At 40.2% G+C, this 11,669-nt stretch overlaps 1 protein-coding gene across 1 annotated transcript; it reads right to left on the bottom strand.

Annotated features, from left to right (window-relative positions):
* Positions 1-5,957: 5,957 nt before the first annotated feature.
* Positions 5,958-10,293, bottom strand: LOC100272604 (putative DUF231 domain containing family protein). Its single transcript, NM_001147067.1, has 4 exons — positions 9,811-10,293; positions 8,796-8,879; positions 7,986-8,263; positions 5,958-6,822 (listed from the first exon to the last, which is right to left on the bottom strand). Exons 1-4 carry the CDS (start codon positions 10,052-10,054, stop codon positions 6,058-6,060), a joined length of 1,371 nt encoding a protein of 456 aa, NP_001140539.1. The 5' UTR covers positions 10,055-10,293; the 3' UTR covers positions 5,958-6,057.
* Positions 10,294-11,669: the final 1,376 nt, after the last annotated feature.

Here is an 11,669-nt window from a genome sequence, read left to right as displayed (position 1 = left end):
TTACCTTGGAGGTTTCGTCCCATCGTGTATGCTCTTGGGCACAACTGGAGTGATTTTAGGGTTTCCTTCTAGTATCATGTTGTCTTGATGGTCAGTAACCACAAGTGATCCATTGTTGTGGTCTCCAGAACCATTTCTGGCAGCCGATTTCTGATCATGATGATGACCATTCCCAAACCAAGACAGATGAATGATCTTGGGTGATTGATGAGACACTTCAGAAATCTTTGGGGATTTTGGGGTCTCTTTTGTGTCATTCATCTCTTTAGCCTTTTGGTTTGGTGCATCATACCCTGCTGGCATCCAAACTATTGGCCACTGGAATTGTTTCCCCTTCTCATTATCCTGCCCTTGTTGCTTCACATCCCCTAACCACTTCCCACTCACAGGAGCCCATTCATTTAAAACCTGAGGTGACAATTCATAATGCTCTCCATTCTCCTTGCCTTTTATATTGCCTGATGGCAGCCATATGAATGGATACTTCTTGTTTGGGTGTTGAATTATACTGTCACTATCAGCATTCTTGTAGATAATCTTTTTATCCTACTTGTGTTAAAATTTCATGACCATAGGTGTAGTAGTTTAGGAGTTATGATTTTTCCAAGTCTAGTTTCAGAATCTGTCCAAATTCTGTATAGATTTCACAAATTAGATTGTTTGGCTAAGCTAAACTGAGAATCAGCCCTTAGTAATTATAGAAGAATTGTAGTATTTTCCTTAAGCTTTCCAACAAATTTTGGAGCACCCTTTTTGGTGGTCTAGAGATCAAGTTACAGCTGTTTGAACTATAGAGTCTGAATCTGTCCAAATCTGGACAGCGAAGTCTGTTTGTAGTAACTGACTTTGATATGTATTGTATTAACCTGAGATGTTTATAAATGAATTGTAGACAATTCTATTAGCTTTCTAAAAAGTTTAGGATCACCTGATTTGGATGCCTGAAACTCCAGTTATGATTTTTTGAAGTGAGTAGCCGAATTCTGTCCAATTCTGGACAGAATTATAGTTTAGCACTGTTTGACCTTTCAAACTGTCGAATCATGTTGTGATGATAATATAAGAGTTATAGAGGACTTTCTAAGCTTTCCAGAAAGTCCTAGTTTACTATTTTTGGATGCATATTTTGTGAGCTATGAATAAAACAATTAACCGCTGTGCTGCTGTCTAAAAATTCTGCAAGTATTAAATTGTTGGCTTGAAGTTACTATTGTTTGGCTAAGTAAGTTTAGCTGATTCTTAATTGGTGAAGTAATGCTTTGTTTTAGTAATTATCATGTTCTATGGTTGTTGATTGAGTAAATATCATATACCATATAACTTCATATAATATTGTACTAGTTCTTATGTTCATACATGTGCATTGTACATCCAAATAGGTACGCTAGCTGAAAAATCGTGCGAAGTGAAGGGTGTGGATCAAAACAACCCACAAGACAATGTGAGGTGTTCATATGTGTCTAACTAAAAATTTGTAATCTTCCTTCCCACCAACTGATTGTTAATTTTCTGTCCTGGCATTACTCCTTACCATATACACAACAAAATATAATCTGTTCATTTTTTGGCTAATGTTACAGGTTGCCCAAAGTTTATCTATTCATTTTTTGCTAATATTACAGGTTGGCCAAACGCTTGGAACAATGGAACTATTGCAAATTCCTTTTTACAGACTACAACTTCTATCGGACTAGGTACAACTAACAAATCTTCTGCCAATGCATATAACATATGTTTATTGCTTCCAGCACACATCACTTGCCATATCACAACTCCAACTATATTCACTGCAACTTTTCCATATTTTTCAGCAATTTGCATAACAGTACATTGCATTGCAGTTAAATGAATCTTCCATATTCAAATTTAGAGAACCTTGCCACTTAGTTCTGCACACAAGATTTTATATCAACAATATGATTTGTACATAAAGAGAAAAAGTTCCCTGCTGTAAACGACTAAAAAAAGTTCCCTGCTGTAAACGCACAACAAATCTTCCAAGAACTGAATATTGCCTCATATCATCATCAATATCTACAGTTGTAGAATGTCTATTTTGCATGCTCTATATAATTATATATGTACATATGTTTAGGCCTTCAAAAACAACTCAACTCCATATGCTACTGCAGATGCTGAAACAGACCAACTAGCCTTGCACAACTCAACTAACGCTGTTTTATATGAGCTTTCCTATTTCAGAACTATTGTAAGATTTATGTAAATACATAAATTAGGACATGCTGACATGTTATTGCAGGTGGTCAAGGCTCAGGATTCAGAGTAGAATATGCACATAAATAATGGTGAATGATGACATCGACGATGATGAACTGATGAAACGATGAATGATGCCATCGATGAAAGATGGAATGGAACTCAAATTTTGGTGGTCGCACAAGTGTGGAGACTTGAATTCATATATACTTAGTTAGGCTCAATGTTAGCACAAACAGTTGATGAACAAGTTTTCCCATTAGTAGTTTAGTTTGAATTTAGAGTACAATTATGTATGAATTATTTGACAATGCTTATCTATGAGATATTGAATGGTATTTATCTATATTGTATTAATTATAGTGTTTTTAAATATATGTGTTTGTATTTTTTTTCTCTTCTAAATTATAATGTGGTAATTGAAGAATGTAATGACATGTAAGTCATTTCGTTTAAATCTTAATAAGACAATTATCAAAACGTCTAATATCAGTCTCCTAAATAAGACGGTTTCTAAAACGTCTAATATCACCCTTCTAAATAAGATGGTTTTTCTGTTGCGATTGTCTATTATTATAGAATATTTTAGTCATTTTGATAAATACTTTGTGACTTATAATGTTCGTATTTTCGACAGTTTTTTAGAAGAAGTGTCTTAAACAAAAACCTAATTTAAGACAGATTATTGGACAAAATGACTTAAACAAATGCCTTTTTTAGACGGTTATAAATTAAAAACTGTCTTATTTAATATCTTTTAAGACGGTTTATAACCATCTTAAAAATGGAACATCTTTTGCGACTCCATCAAATTTGGACACTTCATAAGCGTCTTAATAACTAAAAATGGAACGTCGGCGGTCAGGATGAAGAGAACTGAAGGCGACACAGCTGTGAACAGAGGCGAAAGCGAAAACTAGAATGATTTGGATGCTGGCTGCTAGACGCCTTTTATAGGGCCGAGTCCGCGAACATATTGCTATCTTCGATCCGATCTGCACGTGAAAATCTCGCGTTCAGCTTAGATTTTATAGCGATCGGTTATGATTCGGAACTTAACAGCCAAACAAACAAAAAATTAAAATGGCAAAAGGAAGCCGCGCCCCCGCAAGGCGAGGGGTCGGATTTCGACGTACCATTCACGCGCATGTCATACGCCCGCGCTCAGACCAGGAGAGCGAGCGTGCGCGTGTGGCTCTCCACACTCTCTCCTTTCATCCATGACTTGGTGAGTGAGTGTGGCCTCCATTTTTGAACTAGTTCCATTCCAGTTGGACTAGCAATATGGTACTATTGGTTCCACCATTCCCTAGCCATACACATATATGGGCTTTGAGTTTTTTTGGAATTTAATTGAATTTCTCAATTAGGCCTAGCCCATAAATCCTAACAGTCACCGCTACAAACATGCTCGGTACGCATCGGCGAGGATCCCTGGAGCCATCACGAATCCCCGAACAGAAGCGTATGTGGAGATTGATGGCAGCGGTGTTCTTCCTCCTCCCTATGATCACTCTTCTTTGGGTTGGTGAAGCTTGCGCTCGATGCTAAACGTGGTTAGGTGGCCAGAGAGAGGTCGCGGGCGTGTCCTTTATATCCATGCGAGGGGGAGGTTCTAGGATGCACGAATCTCGGTCGGGTACGCGTGCATGACAGAGTTCGTTGAGGAGATTCACACGGAGTTGGGGAGGGGATAATGCTGACGGACCGGGCCTCTCGTCAGCGACGCGAGCGCGTGTGAGAGTACGAGGTACACAGGCGTGAAGCGCGGCTAACCAGCTAGGCCCGCACATCGGTGGAACTGAGGAGAGTGCCGCAGTGTTTGAGCCCGCACATCGGTGCCCCCGCTCGGTTGGGCTGGGCACGCACAGACATGGGCCGGCAGGGCAGATCCGACCCAGGAGCGCGCATAAGGGTGTTCCTTTCCTTTTTCTTTATCTTTTTCTTTTGTTTTTTTATTTTCCAGATATTAAATCCAAATTTGGTTTACAAATTCAAACTTAAATACAAATGCATAAACAAAAAGGACTCAAAATGAATGAAGATATTTTTATATTAATTATTTTAACTATTTATTTATGCCTATTGTTTTAATCATGCAATGCACAAACATCATTTATCTTAAAAAAATTTCAATTAGAATGTGGAGTCTAGTTAAAAGTTTATTTAAAAATTAGGTATTTATTAATTACTTAATTTAAGAGCTAATATTGTATAACTTTTATCAAGAATTACTTTTGTTTTAAATCTCTTTTATAGAAGGTTTCTAAACACATAATTCATCAATTTACCAATTGAAGATGACCCTATTTTACTTTATTTTTTCTAAATCATAGAATATGATTTTAGGGTGTTACAGAGCGTGACCCTTGACTTGCCACCTCTTAAAGTGCATGCCATTGAATTTTTCTAGCTTCAGTGCGTCGACAAAACCAGCCATAGTTAAACTAGGAAATTGTCTAAAATAAGATTTTTGGATTGTTGAATAACTAGACATTTTCCATATTAAATTCCGAATATAAATCATGACCAACAATAAATAGTCTAGGTGTCTGTTCCACAACAAGTAACCTAACAGGTTACCTAACAGCATAATTATAAAAATACAGCATACCTCGATCATAATAGATGAACTGAAGTATGAGGTCAAATAAGATGATGTCTACTGATACATACTAGTAGACGACGTGGGTTTAAGCAGTAGGGTTGACAGCGTTGAAGCAGCAAGGTCGAGGATGACATCGTTGACGAGATCGACGAGAAGGGATGACATCGTTGACGAGATCGACGAGAAGATCGCGAGCAATCACGTGAAGACGCTTCCAAAAAACCATATTTGTCATCTCCCACGCAGGATCTCAAAGGCACCGGGTTCCGAAGACCTGCTCTCCCGATTGCAGATGCACGTCGATTCTCGAGATAAGAGAACTACGATGGCGGCACAGCTGTGACCAGAGGCAAAAACCTAACTCATGTTGGATTGTGATGGTGTCTGGCAAGGGATGACAGGTGCCTTATATAGGACTACGTCTACAAACCGATAAGCTCACGATCCTCGATCTTATCGTGACCCGATAAGCTCGCAATTGGATAGCTATCTCCCTTGCCATACATGGGGTTTTATGATTTTTCCAAGATTTAATTGAATTTCTAAATTCGGTCAAGATCGTAAATCCTCAAGGCTCTATATTCTTACCACATTATTAAGAGCCAACCATGAAACCAATACATATAGTAAGCTTATTTTTAATGACTCTAAGTTAGAGGGAGGAATTATTTGGATCGGCTGAAAAAAGAAAAACTCAGCCTTATTTCCTGTAGAAGACTGGAAGCAAGTTCTTTCATCTCGCGTTCTTTCATCTCGCTCGTCATGTAGCACTCATTTTCTTCTCTCTCTAGTGTTCCCACCTTGCCACCTAGGATTTTAGTGACATAAAACTGTTTGAAACCTGTCTAGTCAGCCTTATTATACTTAGAGGGTGTTACTCAGAGTCGATGACACGACAAAACTTGCCACGTCACATATCAACATTTGGCTGACATGCCACGTTGGCCGGCCACCTACGCCATAAGATTGACGCGGCAATACATATTAGTTTTTTTTAAAAAAAAACCTCTTATGTTACATTTAGAAAAAGTTTTAAAAAGCTGTTAACATAAAAAAAAATCATACCCACCATGAAGAGAAGTCCGAATCTACTTGAGTTTCTTGACACCAGATAGAGGAGACGCCATGCAATGCCCAGAAACATACATATGTATGAAAATGAGACTTGAGACAATACTGGTGTTCAGATCAGATGCCATGCCTAGGGTACCACACTACCACCTGATAATGCTTCAGTCCTTTGCCACCATCTTCATAATTACATCGTTCCACGCATCAATAGGCCCAGGCAAGCACCAGTGGAGGCAGTCATTCTGGACTTTGGCTGTCACGCCCTTCTCGTAAGGATGGTATGCTCTATAAGGCCCTGGATGACCATCAGGCCTGAGGAGAGAGAGCTCAAATGTATCGAGCAGTTTCAGACGGTCACCACCGATAGGCACCGCGTTGTGAAACTCTTCTCTCTCAATCCTCCACATACTATTGTCCCATTCTCTGTCACCGGCCTCCCCTGGCTTGAATGGGGCCGTCCTGTTGCAAGTCCCGCCGCTGAACCACTCGCCGTTCTCAAAATGCGAGGGAGCCCACGTTCTGTAGAAGACTACTGGCTTGTGAGGTGAGGATGTGATGAACTGGAAGGCCACCCTGAGTGCCCTGCGGAAGGAGTACTCCGGAGGCCTCTCTTCCAGGGTTTTGTTCTGGCAGGAGTGGCAGCCAATCGCAGCTCCATTCTCCCAGTACACTGCAGTCTTGAAGAACCATTGGCCCGTGGATATCACCGCGTAATCGAACTTCTCCCATTGACTAGTCCAGTCTGTCTCGAGAACGTCAAGGTGCAGCTGGAGATCAGCAGTAGAAACTCCATCGTCGTCCTCAAATATTTTAGCTTTGACCAGGAATGGTGCCCAGACAAGGGAGATCGTAAAATTGTACGAAGGGAAGTGCCATCTTCTGGATCTGAATGTATCGTCGTGGTAAACCTCAGTAGCATCTTCGACCTGCAACAGCAACAATAAAGTATTTTGGTCCCATGCAAGTTAGACATGAAACTCAACAACAGCCACAGGAAAGACCAAAGTAGCAGTACTAATAATAGTAACAATAATAGGATAACACATAACTGCCAATGCTTGTGCTTTTCAAAAAACACACTACGAAGAATTCATGCAAGCACTATCATCTACAAAAAGCACTAGACAATATATATATTTACAATCAGGTGTTGAGAAAATAATGTCATGAGCTCATCAAGACATCTTCAACAAGAACAACTATCTTTTGTGTTCCCTACAATAATACTTGTTCCTCACTAGCTAGCATTATCAAAGGATGTTTCCGAGGGCATCCATAGTGTGGCGTTGAACCAAACCGACATAGTTTGATCATGTGAAGTAAAATCCGCAAACTCCAGTGTCGCATCAAATAATTGCTTCAGGAAAACAAGAAACAACTCTGAACTGACTGCTCAATATGAATATCCACACCCTGTGGACTGCCTAATATGAATTTTATGCAGTACTTTAATAGCCAGGACGCATCACGGTTTGACTATTCTGAAGAGTCCAATTTTGGTAGCAGTCAGACACCTCTTATGTGTTCTGTTCGCTTAATCAAACTTTCCTTTCCCTTAGTTCGATTTGTGTACACTAGAGATGCTCTGAAGTGCAAAAGTTATGGATGTAAACAAAAGCTATGTCTAATCCAAAGGTGGTAGATGCACAATTTCTGGGGCTCCCACTGAAGTTGCAGTGAGAAATGCAAAGATAGAGATTGAACACCTTGAATGATCTTCCATAGTGACAGGTGAAAGGGCTTATCTTTCACCTTATTTACAGAAAAAAACATCATCCTTAGGCTGCTGTATCTTGACCTTCTTTCTTTTTTAATTTTTATCACTAGTCATATGCATTACACTAAAAACAAAGAACAAGAAAAACATAATGGAAGCCTGGTCTGTTATTCATGTCAATTTGTAGTTAATATAAGGAATTCCTTGTATTTATAGTTAATGATAAGAAATTCCTTGTACATGCATAGAGAAAGAAAAATATATAACTGGAGAAAGTGATGTAATAAAAGCACTGCACACTACAGAGATAAAAGAACCAGAGATACATCAGCACGTTCAATGTCAATGTATGTGCAAAAAAATATGGAATACCTTGGAAAGAAGACAAAGCAATGACTGGACGTGGTTGCGAAGGATGGAATCACCAATGAGTGCCCAATGCTTGCCTTTCATGCCATCCAAAAACTTCTTGCCGTCAAATGGTGATACCTCACAACCATATGGCTTCCATCTCCAATTGAGATAATCTGTGTCAGGTCTTCCATTTGTCATACAGTTCTGAGGAGACTCAATGAAGCGGCAGCTTGCATTAGTATAAGCTGGTCCTGATGAATTGGGAACCCACTCGCCATGGAAAAGATCACAACTTTCTGCATGCATAAAAGAAAATATGTAACCAAGTACTTTATGAAAGAACTAAAGATATTTTTTGTCCAAACACACGAAAATGAAACTGGGCCACACAATTTAGTTCCTCAAGATTAAAAATACTTTACAAGTTACTGTAGTTTTGCATGGAGAGCGCATGGTCTGGTGGATAGATTATCCAAAACTAGGCAAAGATCCCCTCTGAAGTTTGTACTCGAAACAAGAAGAGAAAACCCCCATACAAAACTACAGAAATATTACGACTTTTGTTTAAATTCTTCAAGCTTCTGGATGATAGGGGTTGGAATTTGAGCACAGAAATATTACGACTTTTGTTTAAATTCTAACTAAATCCTAGGGATTTAGGTTCAAGCAAGACCTTTAGTGTTTAACATTGAACTAAGTTTGGAAATAATTTCCAACCTTAACAGATTTGCCCTAATGCAGTGATTTATTGCCTGAAGTGCCGACTAGTCTGTCTCAAGTAAAACATAGGCTAATCAATGGTTGCATCTCAGCCTCTCAGGGGCATACCTTCTGGTTTTGTGGAACCTTCCTTCTTGCCTAAAGCTGTTAGAGGTTCTGAATCGGTCAAAGTAAAAACCGCATCATCCGTTTCTGTAAGCACAAACAATATATTATAACAAGACAAGATCCAAACAAGCTGGAGTAGTTAATTTGTAAATATGCCCATTGGAAATAAAAAAAGAAGAATAAAAAAATGTGTCACTCAAAGACAAGAAACGGTGCATTAGTCTAATCCCATTTGAAGATCCATGTAAGGACTTGTTTGGCTGCACCCCAGTCCACCTCAAACCCGTGTGGATTGGGGTGGATTGAAGTGCAGCCAAACAAGACCTAATAAGATCCTTATATGGAACCCCAAAGAAAAGGCTCCCACCTGGCCACCTTTCCATACAGGATGTAGAAAAGCTTAGCCGTACCACTAAACTAATGGAAGTGGTCAATCGAACACCTCCATCCCCCCTCTGCAGTCTGCTGTTCTCTTGATCAAATACATGCAAATAAGAAATGCCACAGAAGTGGAATGTGGAAGAACATTCATCTAGAGTAAAACAGAACAAGTATATAACAAATTAAACAAAAGTAAAGCCAGGGGATCCACGCAAACGCAGTCCTCACTGAGAATTAAACAAATCAAGATACCCCGTCATCAGAGGATGTTAAATTAATATGGAGCACATCTTTGGAGTAATTCTGAGAATCCTCGGATCTTTTAATAATTTAGCATGCACATTTAATATCCTTTCTGGTGTTCAACCAACAACCCATTGTATAAGCATCTCGATTCAAACGTAGTTTTCGCACTTGAGATATTCCTAATTCTGCTACTGTTCTTCTGGGCTACAATCATCAATACTCCAGATTCTGGTAACACAAAACGATCATCTTTCCATGCTGCAAATCCCATGGGAAAGGCGGAAAGCGTGTGTCCGTGAGAAAGCACGGCTCAATCCTTTCTCTTGTTTCAAGAAACGACAAAAAAAAGGAAAAGTGCCATAAAAAAGGCATTCCAAGAACCGCTCACCGACGGAAGGTATCCCGCCGCCGCCGCCGCCGGCGGTTCTTTCCCTCTCCGGCACCGCGAAAAGACGAGCGGCCCCCTCTGGCGCGGCGGTGGGCGGCAGGAGGTAGGCTGGGGGCCCCACCAGCAGCCGCAGTGCGAGGCCCGCGAGAATCACGAACAGTACCAGCTTCAGCGCCGACCCGGCGCTCACCACCGCTTTCCTCTGCTGCGCAGGCGTCGGCGGCCATTCCGTCCCCATCCCCATCCCTGCCGAGTGCCGAGTCCAAATGATCTCGGAGCCGGGAACAGCGCCAGCAGGGATTGGCAGCCGTGCTGGCACTGCAGGTCTGCAGCTACGTGTGTCGTGTCGGTGCCACCGCGCTCGGCGGTGGCGGTGGAAGTGGTTGGCAGGTTAGACTATGGAATTATGTGGGGTCCCGCCTGGCCGCCTGGTAGTGAAGGCGAGCCGAAGCTGCCAACAAGGAGCGGCAGGCTTTGCACTAGGCGCCCCCAGGGGCTTTCACCGTGTTGAAGTACTCAGTGGTAAAGAGAGTTCAGAGAAAGACACATGACAGTTGTATCTTTATTACAGCAGGGATTATGTTTATATACATATGAAGGGGTGAGTTCCCAAGGGGTGTGTCTCTTGGGAATTATCGGTCGCACCTCTTGGATTGATCACAAATACAATAATTTGTAACACTCCCCCTTGATCAATCCAAATCCATTTGATCATCTGCAAGTTGTCTTCCAATATATTATCTTCTCAAAAACCCTGTGGGAAAAATAAGGAGTACACAATGTCTTTTGAATTATGAGTAGAACTCACACTGACCTCCAAAAGAAAAATATGCCTGTAATCATCATTCATAAAAACCCCAGTGGGGAAAAGTTAATGATGAAGCATATAGCTTAGTATTACCTCGTTAAAAACTTTGGATGAGAAAACCTCAATAAGGCAAAACTCATACAAAGAAAAGAGTGTAATATGATGGTTCAAAACAGGTCAAATATCATGGAGAATTACTCCCCCTGATCCTTGCAAGCACTTAAGTATTCTCATACCAATCACCTCAACACATTTCTGAAAACGTTGAGTATGGTAGAGATTTTGTGAATAGATCAACAAGATTATCACAAGACTTTGTTTGCAAGATATTCATATCTCTATTTTCCTGTTTCCATCTAAACAACACAAGCTCAATTATCCTTATAGATAATTGTCGGTGATTCAATCGAATCATGGTACGTTGTTCTCCAATGGACCTCTAGCCCAAAGAACAATAATATGTCTATAGCCATCATCTCAAAAAAAACCCCAGTGGGAAAAATAAATGATGAGACATATAACTCAGGCTAATATTTCTCCAAGATAATCTAGTCAGAAAATCTGAGAAATCAACATATCAGCCGAGTCTCCTTAAAAACCCAACGGGAAAAATAAGGAGAGTAGTCATACTCTATTGTTGATCCATTTGAACTCTAGGGATATAAACTCATATCCTAGTTCAAATACAACAATAACTATGTCATAATGTATCATCCTCGAAAACCTCTACGGGAAAAATAGATGATACGACATAGACCTTGTGTTGATGTTGTCTCGTTAAAAACTTTGAATGAGAAACCCAAGCAGGGAAAAACTCATGCGAAGAAAAGAGTACAACATGATGTATAAACAAGTTCTTTCGATCAAGAGGGAAACTCCCCCTGATCTTTACAAAACACTAAGTCATCCCATACCTGCTCTCAAACATATCTAAAATGTGGAGTAAGTAGAGACTTAGTTCGTAACTTGTTTTTCATCTAAACAACACAAAGTAATATTATCTTCATAGATAATAAGGTCACTGATATAAAATCATGACCACCACATACCC

The sequence above is a fragment of the Zea mays genome, chromosome 9 (assembly GCF_902167145.1).
Source record: "Zea mays cultivar B73 chromosome 9, Zm-B73-REFERENCE-NAM-5.0, whole genome shotgun sequence".
Classification (NCBI taxonomy): Eukaryota; Viridiplantae; Streptophyta; class Magnoliopsida; order Poales; family Poaceae; genus Zea; species Zea mays.
This window is presented reverse-complemented; position numbering and strand designations above follow the sequence as displayed.

Coding starts and splice junctions, on each gene's coding strand:
- LOC100272604 (NM_001147067.1), bottom strand. CDS start 10,054: ATGGGGATGGGGACGGAATGGCCGCCGACGCCTGCGCAGCAGAGGAAA. Junction 8,880..9,810: donor CGGCGGGATACCTTCCGTCG/GTGAGCGGTTCT, acceptor TTGTGCTTACAG/AAACGGATGATGCGGTTTTT. Junction 6,823..7,985: donor TGCTTTGTCTTCTTTCCAAG/GTATTCCATATT, acceptor TTGCTGTTGCAG/GTCGAAGATGCTACTGAGGT.